Source organism: Solanum pennellii, chromosome 8, assembly GCF_001406875.1.
Source record: "Solanum pennellii chromosome 8, SPENNV200".
Classification (NCBI taxonomy): Eukaryota; Viridiplantae; Streptophyta; class Magnoliopsida; order Solanales; family Solanaceae; genus Solanum; species Solanum pennellii.
In genome coordinates, this window is record NC_028644.1 from 68740588 (window position 1) to 68760699 (window position 20112).

The following is a 20112-nucleotide window of genomic DNA, read 5'->3' on the forward strand; positions in this document are numbered from 1 at the left end:
AAGGAATAATAATTAGAGTAACAATTTTACCATCATTTAATTCTATGGAAAATATATGAGACTTTTTCTTGAGTTTTAAATTGAATAAGTAAAAGTGAATATTTATTTTTGTTATAATAAATAAGTAAAAATAAATATAATTTTCAGAAAAATTTAACAAATAAAAATAATTAATTTTTTTTAATAAGCGTGAAATAAGCTAGAGTGACACCAAGTAACACATATGAAACAAAGCATGAAAGCAATATGATAATGTGAGTCAAAGATTGCTTTTTTAGTGGACATATAGAGCAGCTTGGCAGCTCTTTTGTCTCTCTTCTTCTCTAATGTGTGTGTGAGAGAGTTTCACTCTACATTTGTTATACCCCACTACCCCTTTTCTTCTCTCAGTCTCTATCCCTACAAAGCAGGCTCTTTTTTTTTTTGTCATTAACTCATTATATGGTGTAACTTTTGGTGGGTTGGTGCTAATTGTTGTTATTATTTTACCCATGTGCTTTTCTTGATTATTAGAGAAAGTTTTGAGTACCAATTTTTGAGTCAGAAACTGAATGCTCTTTAAGCAATGTGAGGTTGGTTTTGGTATCTTCTCTTTTACCCTTTTGGAGAATATATAAATGTGAAATGTGCTTTTGTTGATTGAGTCTTTGAGGTTAAGAGATTAATAAGAAATGATTGCTTCTGCTAGGAGTTTGTTGGGTTTTTCTTTTGCTTCACTTCACTGAAATCAAGTGGGGTATGGTATGGTATGGTAATGGACTGTTTTTAAGATTTGTTTTAGAATGAATTCTACATTCATTAGGGGATTCATAGTATAAGTGGGGTTTGTGGGATTTCTTTGTTTTGTTACATTTGTTTTGGTTAATTGGATTAAAGTTTGAACCTTTGAGGGTTTTTTGTTCTAAAGAATGGATTTTGTCATTAGGGTCCCTTGGGATTTGTGCATTTGTTAGGCTCTTTAGCTTTGCTCAGCCTTCTTGTTTTCAATTTGAAGACATGGGTATGCCCTTTGTGTTTTTCTTTTTGTTGCATAACTTTCAGTGTTGTAAGTGAAACATATGGAATCATTGAGGTTTCTTGGCCTAGAGTCTTTCTCTTAGATCTAGTTTGTTTGCTGTATTCCTGAACTTTTGTTATGTTGAAGGCATGTTTGGGGGTCTTGGAGTCTAAAAATCCAATCTTTAGGTATATTTTCAATTGGTTTAGTTCATAAAAATGTTGCCCTGTAAGATTTAAGTCCTACAACAGCATACTCAATGTAATCTTATAAGTGGGGTCTGGGTATGTGGAGGGTGATCTTTGTGGGGGTAGAGAGGCTGTTTCCGAATAAGATTTTAGTCCTATAAATTGTAAACTCCTATGTGATTAATTGCATTTCTCTGATGTTTGTTTTGAATTGCAATGCATTGTGCTCAGTAGTTTTTGGATTTTACTGTGAATGACCTGCCATGTTGTCCTTGATAGGTTGCAGATCAATTGATATGACTAGTTATGGAGTTGGATTTCGACAAGTATTGTGTAGTAGATGGAAGTCCTACAACTGTTCTTCCATCTCCGCGGCACCGTCTAAAAGGTGAAAGGAGAAAAAGCAAAGAAAATTCCAAATGCAGCAAAGAAATATTGTCTGTAGATGGGGACTTCACTGAGATAAGCTTTCATCGGTATCGTAGTGTGTCTTGTAAAGATGCTCCATCAAGGAAATCACATTTGGGAGGAAACGATATCCTAAAGCGGGGCTCTGTCTATCAAAGTTCTAGAGATGTTAGAGGCATTAAGAAAACTGATGCTGTTGAGGAAAGAAGAAAAATTGAGTTCTCTAGGGGTAATGCCAATGCATTCTCATTTGGGATTGTTGATGTTTTGTGTGGTTCAGATGAGGATAATTCACTAATAGACAAACATAGATCCTCGTTCAGGCTTATTCCCGAGAGCGATGTACCATCAGATAGCTCTCTAGGAAGTTCTTTAAATTCTGATCATAGAGAAAATAGAAGGACTCAAATTCCACCAAGACAGTCAGCTCAAGATTCAAAAATCATGTCTCAATCCATTGCTGACCATCTATGTGAAGTTAACAGACTAACGGATAGGGATCCATCTGTGTCTTTATCCAAATCACTGTCTGCAAAGTTAGCATTACCACATTCACCTGCTTGGTCAGAAAGTGATAGCTCCAGGGCTAGCAGCCAGAAATCCCGTTTCAGCCCTATAAGAAAGATGTTTGATCCATTTGGTAAATCAAAGTCTCTAAAAAGTCCATTGAGTTATACTTTCGAACCTGGCACGGATACTAAGAGTGAGCCTGTTAACGTCAGTAGAGGCAGAACAGTTCATAAATCTCTATTGCATGATTTCTCAAGCATACCAGAGCCAGTGGAATGTAACTCAAATATGCAGAGTTTACCAGCTCACTTACATGGCTTGCTCAGGTCGGATAAGAGAAGTGGATTGCCCTTTTTTGAGTTCTCAGTAAAGTCACCTGAAGATAGTTTTGTCGCGAAGTCATGGAAAGTTGAGGATACCTTAAATTGGGTGTACACATTTCATTCTATTCACCACAAAAGGAAGAGCAATGCTAGTGGTGGATGGGGATCAAAAGATAGCGTTAGAGAACCGTTGTTGGTTGGGCGGATGCAAGTTTCCTGTTATTTATGTACAGATATTAAAAACGCTGGAGATTGCGACAACTCAATGGTGACAGAGTTTGTCTTGTATGATACTCCCCACTCAAGAAAAAGAGTTTCTTTTCAAGAAAGTTGTTGTTCTTCCCCTGATGTCACTATTGCACCTAAGGCCTCAGATGAGAAGTCATCTGGAGCTAATTGTGAAGCCGTAGAGGTTGAAATTGCAGCTATTGCTATAGAGGTACCATTTGAAAAGAGAGAGAGTTTAAAATTCAGAAGTGGGGATGCAAAGGCTGATCAGCCACTTCCAAACTTACTGGATCTTTCTGTGGTTGAGCAAAGAATTGGACATTCTGATAACGTAAGCCCTGCCAAGGTGAATGTTGTGATCCCTTCTGGACACCATGGTCTTCCAACAACTGAAAGTCCTGGTCCTTCCCCCTTGTTGGATAGATGGAGGATGGGTGGAGGTTGTGACTGTGGCGGCTGGGACATGGCATGCCCGCTTCACATATTTGGCAATCCAAATATTCGTATTGATGACAATCGTCCTCTGGTCGAGAGGCAGCAGCCATTGGAACTCTTCATTCAGGTAATATTCTGACTGACCTAAACATACGTCTTCTCATAAGCATTTGCATTAAAAAAAATCTTTTAGACCTTTGGCAATCTTGGTAGACATAATTAGTGGTGCTACTTGAGCTTTTCTTGTGAAAAGGTTATGTTCCATGCAGTGGGAAGTAATTGCATATAATAGTTAGAGCTCAGGTTTCTCATATTTAGTGACAATGATAACTTATCACAACTATTTCATCATTCACTAGTGTTGAAGTCTAGTTCATCATCAATTTCTCATGTTAATAGATTCATATATGATACTACCTCCATTTCAATATGATTGTCTGGTTTTGAGACACGGAATTTAAGAAAGTAAAAAGAACTTTTGATACTCATTGTCCTAACTTGAGATATGTAGAATGTACAAATGTCCTTTAATCTTGTAGTTTTAAACATGTCATGTGGAAAGCTGGAATTAGTGAGTTGCTAAAAAGTGAACGATGCTTTCTTTAGAAACATACTAAAAAGGAAAGTGAGACGAGCAAATTGGAACGGAGGGAGTATATCTCTTGTTCTTTATCTAGAATTGAGACGACGTTCAACTCGTAAACATGTTTTAAGAAACCAAATCATTGTTCTCAAGCTATATAAGCCAAATGATTTGTTGAACTATGAGAATACCACACATAAGGATAATCTATCTTACTCCTGGAAGGGAGAGATGATAGGAAACAGTATCTGCTCGATTAGTACTGAATACTAATAAGCGTTATCCCGGAAGTGATTTTTCCTTACTCATTGTTTTAAATAAACTGTATGCAGGGAAGAAAAGATAAAGCTCCAGCGTTGACCATGACGCTGAAGGAGGATGGACAATATTCAGTTGATTTCCATGCTCAGTTATCTGCATTACAAGCATTCTCTATTTGTGTCTCGATTTTGCATTCTATGGAAACCTCAATTGCTGTGGGACAAGAGAACAACGTAGAATCTTTGCAATCCAACACGTTGCGGTTTTTTGTTCAGGAGGATGACATTAAAGGCTTGATCAATGCAGCTAGAGAGGAAAAGAAACAGAAAGTACACAAGAAAGTGGAACAAGTATTCCCATCTTTCGTGCTCAATCCACCATTCTCTCCAATTGGTCGAGTATAGTCTTGAACGACTCACTCAGCTAGGCATATATCGAGTTCCATACAAACACTGGTTGCTTTGTGAACTCGAGATCATCTGGATGCAACTTCTATGTGCATGAGAGGAACCAATATGATGAATGGTGCACACGAGGCAGTATCCACGAGCTCGTGAAAATCTGATTTTCAGCTGGATGATCATGTTTTGTTATCTTTCTTCTGGAATAGGGTCAAAATCTTAGAGATGCCACAACACCATACTGTTTATATTGTTAGTTGATAGGGGAGGGCATAGGAATCTCAATTCAATTTTTTCAACTATAGAAAAATTTCAAATATAAAAATTAGCCTACTTGTAATTTATTTATGATGGCCACAAGGTGCTCAAGGAAAGAATATCATAAGTGAAATTTTGAACACTCCTTGTAGTATGAGTTAGTAGATTTTTTTTTAATGTAAGTAAATTATTGTGGGAAATAAATAGCTCTTGAGCCATTCAAATGCAATTGCAGCATCTGTGAGAATAGTTTGATGTAAATCACAATTTGCAGTCTTTGTTTGGACTTCAAACAACAACCACAACATATCCAGTGTATGCAATGAGTCGGGTTAAGGAGAGTTGCGTGCACGTAACCTTAGCCTACCCTGTTGTATTCAACGAGTGAAGGAAGATTGTGTATACGCAACCTTACCTTGAAAGATAGATCCTCGACTCGAGTAAAACATATCGGTTTGATCTTTAGGCAGTTGCATGTTTTTTCTGTTTTCATAAAAAATGTTTAGCTTTTCATGAAATGTTCATGATGGCCAGTATGAAACAAAATAATTGATTTTCTTGAAAAAGGACTTTCTTTGTCTCTTTGTTGTTGGGAAGGAAAACATAATCCTTACAGTAACTTATTGTTTTTCTGGAGATACTAATTTTGTGATACGATCAGAGTGTACATAGATTTTATTTCTAATAACTTTGTCAGGTAAAAAATTGTTTCTGATAAATCTTCGAATGGTTTATCCTACTAATTTGTGAGGTAGAGCATTTGTCTCCGAGAGTGTACACAGATTTTATTCATATTAACTTGTGAGGTAAAGAAGTTGTTTTCGATAAACTTTTGGATGACTTACTCGTTTAAATTTTTTATACTTTGTAAGGTAGAGCATTTGTCTCCGAGAGTGTACACAGATTTTATTCATACTAACTTGTGAGGTAAAGAAGTTGTTTTCGATAAACTTTTGGATGACTTACTCGTTTAAAAATTTTAAATGAGGAAAAATTAAAAATTACACATTTGTCTCCGAGAGTGTACACAGATTTTATTCATACTAACTTGTGAGGTAAAGAAGTTGTTTTCGATAAACTTTTGGATGACTTACTCGTTTAAAAATTTTAAATGAGGAAAAATTAAAAATCACACATTTGTCTCCGAGAGTGTACACAGATTTTATTCATACTAACTTGTGAGGTAAAGAAGTTGTTTTCGATAAACTTTTGGATGACTTACTCGTTTAAAAATTTTAAATGAGGAAAAATTAAAAATTACACATTTGTCTCCGAGAGTGTACACAGATTTTATTCATACTAACTTGTGAGGTAAAGAAGTTGTTTTCGATAAACTTTTGGATGACTTACTCGTTTAAAAATTTTAAATGAGGAAAAATTAAAAATCACACATTTGTCTCCGAGAGTGTACACAGATTTTATTCATACTAACTTGTGAGGTAAAGAAGTTGTTTTCGATAAACTTTTGGATGACTTACTCGTTTAAAAATTTTAAATGAGGAAAAATTAAAAATTACACATTTGTCTCCGAGAGTGTACACAGATTTTATTCATACTAACTTGTGAGGTAAAGAAGTTGTTTTCGATAAACTTTTGGATGACTTACTCGTTTAAAAATTTTAAATGAGGAAAAATTAAAAATCACACGCCGTTGCCGGGGATCGAACCCGGGTCACCCGCGTGACAGGCGGGAATACTTACCACTATACTACAACGACTTTGTTGAAGGAAGTTGTCATTTACATATATATATTTATCAAAAAAACAACTTATTTTTTGATCAATTCCAAATACACTTCATTTGAATGTTTGTAAAATATTTGTCCATAATTTAATAGAAAATGGTTTCAATTTACACTTCACTTTTGTTGTTAGGTAAGACATTGGTTTACTTGAGCCACTTGTAATACCATAGGCTTCTATTTTCTTTGTTGGAGCTAAAGATATATCGAAAACACAGTCTCTTTGCTTCCAAGTAGGGGTAAGACTACGTACACTGTTTTTTCCCCAAAACTCCACCTGTGTTGTTGCTGTTTCTATTATCTTTATTGGAAAAGTATTTGTTAGTTTGCACTTGTCATCAATGTTTATGGTAACCAACAAAGAAAGGAAAATACACAATTCTTTAAATAATAATAATGTTATAAAGCTAAGGCTACACAAAAAATATTTACATTGTTGCAGACTCAGCGAAATCAATCAACTATACCTCAATTCCAAATAAGTAAGAGTTTTACCATCATACTACAGAAGTAGGGCTAGCTGACAAACGGTTCAAAACTCAATGGATAATCAACCTACAATGTTTCTATTAGCACTCCAGTTTCCTTCATCATCTGTTTGGTGATATCCATGTTAATCTTGAAAATCATACTTGCTCACTTGTAACATTGCTGCAAAGATGCACTACCTTGAACTGATGTTTCCTTTGTTAGCTTCGTGAAGGCAACGTTACATGATCATCTTCCTTATGTTCATATGGAACCGTTTCGGTTTTAGTCTGCGGGATATCTAAAGAAAATATCTTCTTGAAAGATTCATAAGATGCAAAGAAAAGTGCTCCCTGGGTCATATACATGATCAATCTAGGACTCAAGCCCCTGCCATGAAATCAAGGTTCATTATAACCAGAACAAATAAAATGGTTAGCGTAGCATGCTTTAAAACGCTGCTGGTATTCATTCAGCATGACTTGGTGACAGCGCAGACAATTAAGTTACCAATACAGTCAGTTTGGTAGGATACCGCGTCCAACAGACTGATTTGTTAGAGTATGTGTCATCATTAAAAATATATTATGGGATGGGATAAGTGTGCGTATTACCCGAAGGTATTATTCAATTAAGTTACTTCAACATACTATCCAACCATTACCTGTAGAGACCCTTCAAACCTTCACGTTTTGCAATTTCTTGAAGTGTGCCGAATACACCAAACTGAGTCATAGATCCAGGAATCTGCACGACCAAGACTTATTTAGGAACTTTACAAATCAGACGCGCAAATAGTGTAAGGGGTAAGATGTTAAGTACAGTAGCTGAAGCTTTCCAAAGGCACTCATAACAGTCTTGAATCAATTTCATAAATAACAATCAATTAAATAGGAAAAAGGGATGTGAAGCACAGCAACAGAACACTTTCAGAAGGATTTAACTTAATCCCAGTTTCAAGGAAACTATAGACATTCTGACATCTATCATAACTAGAGTGAACAAGAAGGAAACACATTTGATGAATTACCTGTGTCTGTAATCTTGTTTTGACAACATCAAAGGGAGTTGTGAATAGTGCAGCAGTAGAGCCAGCGAATCCTCCACAGGCAAGCTGGAAGGAGGAGAAAACAACAGAGGAAAACCTTATTGTTTTGCAATAGACAATGAAACCAAGAACACTAAGGCTCCATTGAAATCAACTACAAACTTAACTAACTAACAATAACCTTGACCATCATTCCTTAAAGCCAATAGTAAATGTGAGAATGTAAGTGCCAGCAAGTTATATATCATGAGCCCGATAATGGCAAAGATGAAGAGTAGACATAGGACTACTCATTAGTAAGAAAACTAACCGTCATTAGTGTGTCATTTTGGTTGCGTAGTTGAACTGATGATAACCTCAACTCCTTCAATCTTTCATATGTATAGAACTGCCAGTCAAAATGGTAATGTAAAATAAAAGAGCAATAGAAGGCTAAAAAGAATGATGATGTCAAACTTGGATGAATGAGAATATAAAGCAATCAACTTCCTGCTCCCCGATTCTCTACAAAAGGTCACAGGGACAGATTGCTAAAGTCAAAACTTACCTTAATGATTGAGTGTGGAATATTCCTCCAGAGTACAGCTTTCCATCCAGCATACAGAGAAGGCAAACCACCACTTCTTGTAATCACAATTAAGGCACTCCTGAGGATGCAAAAATGAGAAAGCAATATGTTGTCACTTGTCAGTAGGTAATAATAGTCCTCCTCTCCTTAGAGTACTGATTTGAAGTAGCAAATGACTATAACAGAATTACTGGGTTAAAGCAGACCACATAATGATGGTATGCAAGAAACATAAGTTCCTAGATACATTTCGTCTTATTTAACTACATTTTAATAGTGTTTGATTTATAATGTTTAATGCTTTGTGCTTATTACATGTGTTTTGGTTGTAGGACTTGTTTCTAAGATTTTTGAGCAATTTTGGAGCTTAGATAGAAGTCTTGGTACTTTGAAGTCTAAGTAGAGGTCCAAGAGAATTTCAAACGGGATCAAGGTCAAGGTTCAAGGACCGAGATGCATGCGAAAGAATGAAGTAGATGCCGACACTGGAAAATGGCTTGGTGCGCCGTGCCTGCCTTGTGTGCTGCTCCCGCCGAGAAATCCAGAGGCCTGGAAAATTGGCCTGGGTCAACATGTTGCATCAGGCATTTTGTTGCCAGATTTTTTTTCAAGTTGTCTTTTGAAGGGTATTTTGGTCGGGATCTTTTGTACATGGTATAAATACTCCAAAAACGCAAGCAATAGGGGTCTGGATGTTGGGAAGTCAGAGTAAGCGTTAAGAGTTGAAGACAACGGATTTCAATACTTTCATCATCATTTCAATTCAATACAGCAGTTTGGATCGATAGTTCGTTGTAATGAACTCTAATTTTATTTCTTCTTTGACTAGGTTGTCTAATTTTATGGAGTAGTTCCTCGTAGGGTTTGTGACATGGTGTGTTAGGTGTAATTCATGGATCCGACTTGCTTAAATTGTTAGATTTTGTTAATGGAGTATGAACGATAAGCACAGTTATTCTTATTTAGTTTAATTAAAAGAGAAGCTTAATACTGAAAATCTATGCTACTAGATTATGATTTAGTATAGCAATTTTTTCAGTAATTGAAAGAGCTTCTTGAATCGTTCTTCAAATTAATATAGGAAAATATTCATGGGAAGTTTTTCTTTTACAATTCCATTGGCTTATTCTTGCAATTGTTCTTCTGCATTTACTTAGTTGAGTTTGAAGATATCAAATTCATTCGAAAGACGTGTCCTAATATAGTGGACATGCTAGTCAGTCATTGAATTTGCCAAAAGCAAAGAAAACTCAGATAAGAACCTTGAAAACAAGTTGATCCTGCTTATTTCTTTTGCACCTGTCTAGTCATTATCCTTTAATTCTCCTATCAATTGTTATTTCATAATTCCCAAGTCCATTTAAATCAACACTAGTTAAAAGTATATTTGATAGTCATGGTGTAATACCACATCAATTTACAGTTAATATTTTCCATATAAAAACTTAGCAAAGTTCGTTTGAGGCATTAATGTACCAATCCATGTGGAGACTAATTATTCTATACTATATTTGACTAATGAAGCGCTTGAAAATAATGTGTAATTTGCGCTCGTCACATAACAAAGAAGCATTAACACAAGACATCAATAACCCTATTGAGGTTAATCAAGTATTCCTCAGTTTACCTTTTCCTGTGAGTTATCTAAATTTTGTGAGACGGACTTCATAATACTGAGGACCAACTGAAACTTAAACATGTTGTAGCAACAAAGATCATATTGAGGATTTTCTTCAATTCTATCCAGGATAGACCTTGAGGAACATATGAGTACAATATATATATATATATATATATTGAAAAAGAACATGAGTTGCAGGATACTTAGGCAACAGATGCATACTTAAACACAGACAGGAAGCACTCAAAGGCTAGGAGCATTCTCAAATCATTAAACTGTGAAAAACAGAATTAGACAGATCCAAAAGCAGGTGGAATCAGATATGGGATGACTAATGTATTTCAGGAACATAACTTTACCAGCAGTTCTTATAGTGGGAGCCCACTTGCATCTGTTGTTTTATGCGCTCACTCGGAGTGAAAATGAATGAAGTGGCAATGCTTGCAGAACCCCCAGCCAAGCAGTGTGCAAAAGAGTGGCATTCCTGTGTAATAGAAATGTGTAATATCAGGAATACACTAATTTCCTTTGTAAAAAGAATCATACTAACGGAAAATATATCTATGGTTACCGACGGAGATAGACCAGCTTCTCCTTTAGTACTTAAAAGAAATTATAACAACTTCGCAAGCCTAACACTCTTTTTTTTTTTTCCCAATTCCATTCTCGGCTTGCTTGGGTAGTGCGAACAGAAATTCTGAGGAGAAGTTTAACATAAAAGGGGGAAAAAGAAGAACACAAAAGATTCACCTTAGGAAAAAGAGGTAGTAAGGCCCCTTTAACTGATTCGTATGTAAAGGTGTAAAGTGCAGATATTGGTGCAGACGAAGCAAGATTGGTCGAAATTCCCCGATAAAGTGCTGTTACTCCTGAGATAAGTTGACCAACAATTTCAAAGGTTTAAACATAGGCTCTAAGAAAGAGAAGCATCTCATTGCATGTAAGGAATTGTCATATTGAAAAGTGATGTGCAGCTTCAAATAAATAGACCTCTTTCAGAAATAAATGATCTGCCGATATAATAAAGTGGCTTCTGATCATTGGGACATGACTGAATAACAGTCTTAATTGTGTCAACTGGATGAAGACAAAGGCTGACAAAAATTCCAGCCATTGCTCCTGCAAAAGCATGCTCTTGTTTTGCAAGTGCATACAGAGGCTTTTCCTTTGCCACAGATCTCTGTACTTCAGAACTGAGCTCTTCCTCCAGTTCTACTTTTCCATTAATGGCAGAATCATATATGTGATCCTTAGCATTAATTTTGTCATCTACACTAGCAGAACAACTTGGAGTGACCGAGTACTCATGGAAGACTGAGTTACTTTCGGAATGTGAAATCTCTAGTGTGTTTGACTTTTTGTTATGAAAAACTTCATTATAGTGCCTTATAGATGAAGTGCCTGTTGACACCCTGTCGATCTCATCATGCTTTTCCATCTGACTTAACAATGAACCATTTGGCTCTTCCCTGTCAGTCTGGCAATCAGCATTTACTGTATCCACAACTGAGCAGCAACTTAAAGGACTATTTGTCGTGTCTTCTACGGTACATTTTCTGTTTTCAGGGCATCCAAAACTAGCACAATTTAATTGTTGCTTAAATTTCAGTAAGGATGCTTCATGCATCCAACCATACACATTCTGTAAATAGTTGACGAAATCTTTTGCTTTCCGAGTTTCTGGATGCATGCTAGATCTGTCATGGAGGAGACTCTGCAGAGAAGAACTCCCTAAGAGAGGACCAAAGAATGAGACTTTCTGGTTCGCTGTTAGTCGTTCCACATTTGCAAGCAGTAGAGGTGAAGAATCTGTATCACTATCCAAATTGACTGGTATTGAGTGATCAGGAGGTGAAAAACAAACACCAGAAATTTTATCTGCAGTGGAGTAACCAAATATGTTGTTTTCTTGGTGATCGGTATTATTGCATCTAGAACTTCCTTTAGATAGGATTCGTGTAACAGGGCCAGCTGCAGAATCCCATATACTTCCAACTGCTGATATAAGCTCACTTGTGCTCATTATCTTAGAAGATTCGGAGTCAGAATTTTTAGGGTTCTCCTTATTTCCAGAAGAAATAGGGGCATTACTCTGTCGGTCTAAATCAGTGATTTCAAACAGTGCCCCATCAAGTAGATTACACCTGTATCTGATTGAAGGTTTGTCACTTTGGCGTGGTTGACTTCCCCCAGCCATATTATCACAATGATTTAAAATGTTCTCCAAAATATAAAATGCTAGAAGATTGCCAACTGCAATGTGGATGTAACTGCATTATTACTATATTATTATTATGTGAAAAAGAACTAGTTTATTTGCACACAAACATCATTAAAACTTAAAAGTAAACCAAACAAATTGGTGTAAAAAGTAACAAAACCAAGTAAATCATCCAGCAAGTTCATTTAAGCATGTCTGTACATGTCCTGCCTAAGATGTTCTTCAGCCAATTATACCAGATGCTATAGTTTAAGTTTGTAAGATTGGAATCAAAAACTGCACACAATATTGAGCTATCCTCCTTCACATTGAATGAAATTGCAATACCAATTGCCTATTAGCTATTAAGTGTGCTTGATGTTATGCATTATACTTTGTATATGATCAATTTGTCACAATAAATGCACGTCAAAGCTCTGAAATAATAAATAAAGCTACTAGTAGTATATAAACATCATAATTTCCAGAAAAAATTCCCCGTCTTAAATAGAATTTCTAAACATAACACTTACCATGTTAGGAGAACAATATAGAGAGAAGGATTTAAAAGTGTTTCAAGCGATTTCAGTTACTCTTATGATCCTTCCGTTCTATATTTCTACGACGGCACAAAGTTAGTAGATAAATGACAAAGCATTTTTAACCAAATTTATTAAAATTAGTTGTAGAACAGAAAACAAAGGATGTGTCGTTACCTGTCAAAGCTTCCTTCCTCTTACTAGTCCCAAGCCACTAGTTCCATTGGACACAACAAATCAAGTAGTAACAAATTACACCTGACAATAACGTCAAATTATAAATTTCAAAATGGACATAGCCAATCAAGAAGTAACAAATTACACCCAAACAGTAACATCAATTGCAAATTTCAAAATCAAGATTTACAGGGGAAAAAAATGAAACCCTCTAAAAACTATACTTGAATGAAATTGTCCGTCCTAAAACTATACTTCTCATGGTACAAAAACATCCCTAAGAACTAAAAGGCCACTATCTTTATCTTTTTTTTTTATACCCATGGCGTCTGGGCAAGCTTGAGCGAAACTAAAAAGTCAATCTTTTACTAAAACCAACTTCAAACTGTCCATTTCAATACTTCTCTTGCTTTCTCACAGTTCATCGACAATAAACTTGGAGTAGTACACATAAAATTACAAATATAGTTGTCAAAATACAACAACATTCATAAAAATAAAAACTTTTTCCTTAAATCAACTTAAAATTGCCACTATGAGAAATACAGACATAAATACACAATATACTTCTCAAAACACAACATTCATAGAAATCAAAAATTTTCTCCTTAAACCAACTTGAAGTTGCCATTCTTGAATGTCTTTATGATCCACAAATACAAAAAAGACTTCAATGATTCTTTACTTGCTTTCTATCAGTTTATCAGAAACCCCACTATAAGAAATACAAATATACTTGTCAGAATATAACGACATTCATAAAAATCAAAACTATTTCATCAAACCAACTTGAAATTGCCATTCTTGAATGTCTTTATGATTCATAATTAACAACTAAGTCTTCAATGATTCTTTACTTGCTTTCTATCAGTTTATCAGCAAATCCCACTATGAGAAATACAACTATACTTGTCAAAACACAACAACATTCATAAAAATCAAAACTTTTTCCTAAAACCAACTTGAAATTGTCCATTCCTGAATTGTCTTAATGACCCACAATTAACAACAAGGACTCAATGATTCTTCCCTACTTTCTATCAGTTTATCAGCAAACCCATTATGAGAAATGCATAAACAAATACAAATATACTTGTCAAAATTCAACAACATTCATAAAAATCAAAACTTTTTCCTAAAACCAACTTGAAATTGTCCATTCTTGAATTGTCTTAATGACCCACAATTAACAACAAAGACTTCAATGATTCTTCCCTACTTTCTATCAGTTAATCAGCAACCCTACTATGAGCAATACACATACAAATACAAAATTACTAATACCTGAATGAAATTGACAGTTTTGTAGCAGCTGAAAACAATGTGCCAAGAATGCTGTGAATCATCTTTCACCTGGGGCAAATCAGAGAGAAATTGGGTGCAAATTTCCCCCCTGTGACAGCCCCAAGTTAGTAGGGTTAATGAAGAAAAAAAAAAAATTCAGAATTGGGATGTTTCAGCTTCCATAGTCCTATAATTGGTAAAACAATGAGTTGTGACAGAACCTAGAGTGTCACTGTCATCTTTTTTTTCTTTTTTTTTTCCTTTAAAAGGGAATAATTTCATAGAAATTTCTTGTGCATTTTGTACCTCATGGGGTTTATGTTTTTTCTTTTAGGGTTTATTAAAAAAGAAACTTTATTTAGTCATTTACATAGTTTCATCTTATGAAGATATCACCATTTACATATATAAAAATTAAAATTTGAAAATTGTTTTTAAAAAGATGTATATAAAAATTAAAATTTGAAAATTGTTTTTAAAAAGATGTTTTAGACATATTAGCATAAAAATTATTTATGTTAGAAAGTGTTATAGTGATATTATTTTTTATTGATTTTTGGTTTAGATATTGATTTGTTGGTTACCATTTAATTTTTTAAAATTTTTTAATATATATTATGAGATATGAAGATATATTACAATAGTGAAAACCACTTGCTCACCTTGTGTTTCAATTACAATTTCAAATGGGTGGAATATTTCAATAGTTAGCTAGCGTTAGATTTCGAATTCTCTAAGTATTTTTATCAAATAATACTTGGGTCAAGTTTTTCCCAAGTTAAAATCCTGTGTTTGGCCTCAACCCTCAAGTTTCCCTAAAAATAGTTGACTATTTTAAAAAAATACTATTTTCATTTCTGAGTTCTAAAAACTATTAAAAATACCTATAAGTTTATAGATAGAGTGATGTGTTAATAGATGGAGTGGTAGGTGGCATGTTATTAAATAAAAATAATGGATATATATGATAGATAAATATTAGTTTGATTTAGTTATAATTACAATCTATTAAAAATATTATACTTTTTTTTTAATTTTATTTTTTAAACTAGAATTCAAACTTTTTCAAAGGATGTAATAACAAACTATTCCTCTAGATATATATATATATATTAGTAGGACGTAATAAATAATGGGTAATTTTTATAAAATATTAGCGTTTGAGATTTTCAAATATTTCCCAAGTTTATAAAAACTAGTTTCTTTTTTTTTTTTTTTGGAAAACTTGGGATTCTAGAAAAAAGAAAAAAGCCCAACTGGGAGCACCTTCAAGGTGCATATGTTACTATGCAAGAACTTAGCATTCATACATGCCCAACAGCCTCTATCCTTGTGAACACTCCATGAAAGCATTGAAGTTTGTCAATGGATAGCCTTAGAGGCAATCTGGATTGCATCAACGATTCTATGCCATATACATTAGCCATTAGACTTGAGTAGATGAAAAATGGTTCCATCCCACTTCAATATATTCAGACACAAGGGATTCTAGTAATAATAATACAGGATTATTCAGAAAGCTATTACAGGTTCCTATCATTAGCTCTACACATTAACCATTTCTCCTACCATACAAGTTCACTACTATGATAATTACAGTAACTAATTAGACTCCTTCTGATCAAAATTTATCGTATTGTTAGGGATAGTACTACAAAGCTTCATCTCTTTTCAAATTGAAAAAACTTGAATATTTCAGGTGCATGATAACTCCGTCCATGTCAAATTTCAAAGTATTTGTAACCGTCATCAGAGTTGGTCATTCCCTCTTCCCAATCACCCATCCGCTGACCACCAAAAACAACTTGTTGAATGCCTATATATCTGTATAGTGAACAACAGATGTTAGCATGACATTTTAGGTTCAAAAGATGAAAATCACTTATAGAATCTGTATAGTGAACAACAGATGTTAGCATGACATTTTAGGTTCAAAAGATGAAAATCACTTATAGAATTGAGTGCTTACTCTGAGCTCAATACCGTTAAGCAATTGAGAAGAACATCGATTGAGAAGAAATCGGCTGTGCCAAGATCCACCCTGTTATGCACATGACCAAGTTGATATAAGCAAGTTTTGCCATACACGAGTAGTGTTACAAATTACAAGGACTCATTATATGTTTAATCGGAAAAAAAAAGGTGCAAAGAAATGCATACCAAACTCTTGACCAGTTGTCCTGGAATTCAACATTACTTATGTCATGGAATGATGAAGGCATCACGTTGAAACCTTTTTCTGCATCATAGAGAGGATTGAATTCCAATGATGAACCCCCCAGCTGCATTCATTTAACACAAACTTGAACCTTTTTCCGATCACGTGGAGGAACTTCCTATTCTTCGTAATGTATGATAATAAAGGGGATGAATGAATGAAATGATACCTTTTTCCGATCACGTGGAAGAACTTCCTATTCTTCGTAATGTATGATAATAAAAGGGGATGAATGAATGAAATGATCAAGAATAGAACCAACAACTTACTACAATCACAACCTGACCGCACACCATCGTGATTTAAAGTAGGAAAACTTTCAAACGCATGTGATTGTAAGTACTAAACTTAATGTTTAGTTATTTGCTGAAGCAGAGTGATGGCAAGAACAACACTTAACAACAGGAAAAAAAGAAACTTTAAATAAAATCGATGTTGAGCAGTGAACTCACCTGCAAATTCGATGAGTTAAATGCACCTAAACGTCCCATGACGTACCATGCCTGGATAACCTGCCAATAGAAGCACAAGATATTACAAGTTATGAAACCCAAAATACTAAAAAGCATGAAGTTATGTAATATGAGAACAGAGAAGAAAGCAGTAAACATACACTACCGAAAATGTTAACGTCTCGATCAGATGGTGAGCCATAGAGTTCAAACCATATGTATGAATCAAGAGGATTAAAACTGTCAATTCAAATAAAATGCGGTAAGTGATATGCATCTTAACAAAATAGCAAGGAATTTGAAGGAAAATTTCCGCAAAATATATTTCATCACCAACTAAAAACAAGAAAACATTTTCTTTCATACCAAACACATTTGCATTAAAATAATATGACCTATAAAGATCTGCAAACCACATGCAACTTACTAATATCAGTAAATATGATATGTGAACAACAAATTGGAGATATCGTATTGAATAATTGTCAAGTCAAACAAACATGACAGACACTTCCTGAACTGTCTTCTAAAGTTTGTGCTGAAACTCGACACCTGAACCCTGATAGGCCATATAGAGATTTTAAAGAAAGTATTAGCCCATCCAACAAACAAAAGTTTGACAAGAACCCTCTATTTTAAAACAAAATAACCCGGGAAAAGCTCTAGCAGCTCAGCCACAAGTCTGACTACATAAGAAGTGAACTCCTGAAGATGAAAAAGAAGACTACGACCTAGACTGGTTATTCTTCCCAAAATTCTGCTTCATTTATTTACTCTAGTTAAACAGAACAAACAGCTACAGCTCAAATAGACAAAAAAAAATCACATTTTACCAAGGAACTTTAAAAACTTCACTTGATTATGTTTTGAAGGAATTTGGCCACTGGATGCTATTCATATATCTAGGAGATAGTGATAGGAAAAGAAAATTTGGAGTAAGAAAACAGAAGAAGCATCAAGTTTGGTCAGAATTTAATTACTCTCTAAAGCTGACTTTGAATGCAAGAACTGATCCTGTTTTAGACTTCTGAAAATTTCGGCCCTTTGTTCGAACTCTCTCTTCGACCTATCAAAATGGAGAAAAGGAAACAAGCAGATTTCAATTGGAAGTCATAATTCGAAATCTAAAGCAAACTGAAATCAACGAAAATGTGGAATATCTGCAAATGTCTGTCTGTCAAACCTAACTCAAAATCCCAAATAAAAATTACACCTACCTTTTTCCTCATAAGCTCTGGATTGCCAATGCTATCACCAAGCACAGCACGAAGCTCTGTATCATGTTTACAGGCATCTTCCAATACTCTAAAAATAGCATTTTTGACATAAACAAGTCAATCTCAAGGACACAGATGAAGTAAACGTGAAGATCAAATCAATGTTGGAATCCTAATGGCAACAACGTTGCATGGACTCTAGCACTCTAGCTTGTCTGGCTTCCAACTTCCAACTAACTAAGGGTAAATCAATATGTCATACACGCACACATACTTCACATGCAATGCATTTCTCAAATTTAAAGTATTCGGCCTCGCAAGCATTCCTATGTGATTATTTTTCTTAGAGATACTAATTAGTTACAAGTAAACAATTTGTGTGAGATATATATGGTAATCGTGAAAGTATCAAATACCATTTTAACACAACGAATACATAAAACATCAAATAGCGGGTAAATCTATAAGACATTCAAGGACACATACTTCACAAGCAATGCATTTATCAAAATTCAAAGTGTATTCTACCTCGAAAGCATTCCTATATGATCACTTTTTCATAGGGGTATCAACTAGTTACAGGTAAACCATTTGCGTGGGACAGAACAAATACATATAGACACACAATATAGCATCAAATAGGTAAAGTAGTTAAGAGATATACTTTGCCCAAGCAGGGTAATTATGAAGGCGTTCATATTCCCGTTTCCTCTTCTCCTCCCTAACCTTCAACAACCTCCTTCCTCTCGCCGTAGTACCCGACCCTTTGGCTGCTGCTTTCCCACTACTAATATCAACATAATCATCATTTCCTTCACCAATCGAAGCTGTAGATTTTGCAGCAGCAATGGTGGAAACAACAGAAAGCTCTCTATTACTCATTGGCATCACAACAAACTGTGCAGCTAACAATGGACATGAAGAAACACATGGCTTCCATATGGGGTTGAAAAATTGTTGATTTACAACAGACATATCTGCATAAAAATGGAATTGCATTAAGGGTTTTAGCATACCATAAACCCTACAAATTTGGGTTTACACAGAATTCAGGGAAAAAAATGAATTTTTCATATACCCAAATTCAAGAAAGTCCCAGAAAATTAACACAGAACTCAATTACATACAAAAAAAAAGAACTACCAAAGCTAAAAAATTCAACACAGAACTCAAAAAAAAAAGTAATCTTGATAACCTTTTTGAGTTGTACCAATCGTTGAGATGAGTTCTTGAGCTGAAATCTCTCTAAAAACTGCAACTTTTGGAGGATTGAAAAAGAGAAATTGTGTGTTTCTGTAGATAGGAACACTGTTAAGTAATATAATAAGGTTTAAAAACTTCAAAACTAAACTTTACGATACAAAAATTACAAATACATATTATAAATAATATATTCAATAAATATAAATAATGGAGAAAATAAATATTAATAACAATAAATAGTATGATAATCGAAGTAAAGAAAATAAATTAGTAACAACAAAATTAAAGTATAAGATTATACCAGAAAACTAATATAATACTATAGATAGTGAAATTTTTTTTTACAGTGATTCTTTATTATTATATTCTTATATCTACGATCATGTTTTAAATAAGAGTCAGTGTATCATGTCATGTATAATCATTTCTTTTAAATATTTTTTAAATATCTTTACCGCTCCTACGATCCATCACCGCTAGCTTCTTACACCGATTTTCTGGGGCACCTATATGCGTTTTTTCTTTACATGTTCGAACTATCTCTGTCTCATTTTGTCTATCATATAGATTACTCTTACTTTATCTAGAATATCGAAATTTTTAATCTTATCTCTCCAAATACGCGATATATTCATCTCAACTTTCGTATTTCATTATTTCGTCTTTTGAATGTCCAAATTCTTGACCGATCAACATTCAACGCTTCGTATAATATACTTAATATAATAATCATGTTATAAAACTTACATTTAACTTCTGGTAATATTTGGTGATATTTTTTTA

At 34.4% G+C, this 20112-nt stretch overlaps 2 protein-coding genes and 1 non-coding gene across 7 annotated transcripts; 1 reads left to right on the forward strand and 2 right to left on the reverse strand.

Annotated features, from left to right (window-relative positions):
- The first annotated feature begins 288 nt into the window (after positions 1-288).
- Positions 289-4821, forward strand: LOC107028619. Of its 5 annotated transcripts, none has more exons than XM_015229757.2 (3): positions 289-582; positions 1465-3216; positions 4005-4821. In XM_015229757.2, exons 2-3 carry the CDS (start codon positions 1492-1494, stop codon positions 4335-4337), a joined length of 2058 nt encoding a protein of 685 aa, XP_015085243.1. In that variant the 5' UTR covers positions 289-582; positions 1465-1491; the 3' UTR covers positions 4338-4821. The 5 variants fall into 5 exon arrangements, with proteins under 5 accessions (XP_015085243.1, XP_015085242.1, XP_015085246.1 ...); XM_015229756.2 differs by having other exon boundaries at positions 290-572; XM_015229760.2 differs by lacking the exon at positions 289-582 and adding an exon at positions 613-751.
- Positions 4822-6238: 1417 nt separating this feature from the next.
- Positions 6239-6310, reverse strand: TRNAD-GUC. Its single transcript has one exon. It is a non-coding gene; the product is annotated as a tRNA-Asp (tRNA).
- A 406-nt stretch (positions 6311-6716) lies between these two features.
- LOC107027892 lies at positions 6717-19477 on the reverse strand. The gene is made up of 19 exons (XM_027919341.1): positions 19322-19477; positions 18791-19103; positions 18127-18214; positions 17890-17975; positions 17071-17149; positions 16910-16969; positions 16400-16521; positions 16209-16280; positions 15965-16063; positions 14240-14348; positions 12956-12972; positions 11030-12309; positions 10790-10908; positions 10399-10523; positions 8398-8497; positions 8161-8238; positions 7833-7916; positions 7467-7549; positions 6717-7192 (listed from the first exon to the last, which is right to left on the reverse strand). The coding sequence occupies exons 2-19, from the start codon at positions 19099-19101 to the stop codon at positions 7024-7026; spliced, it is 3081 nt and encodes a 1026-aa protein (XP_027775142.1). The 5' UTR covers positions 19102-19103; positions 19322-19477; the 3' UTR covers positions 6717-7023.
- Positions 19478-20112: the final 635 nt, after the last annotated feature.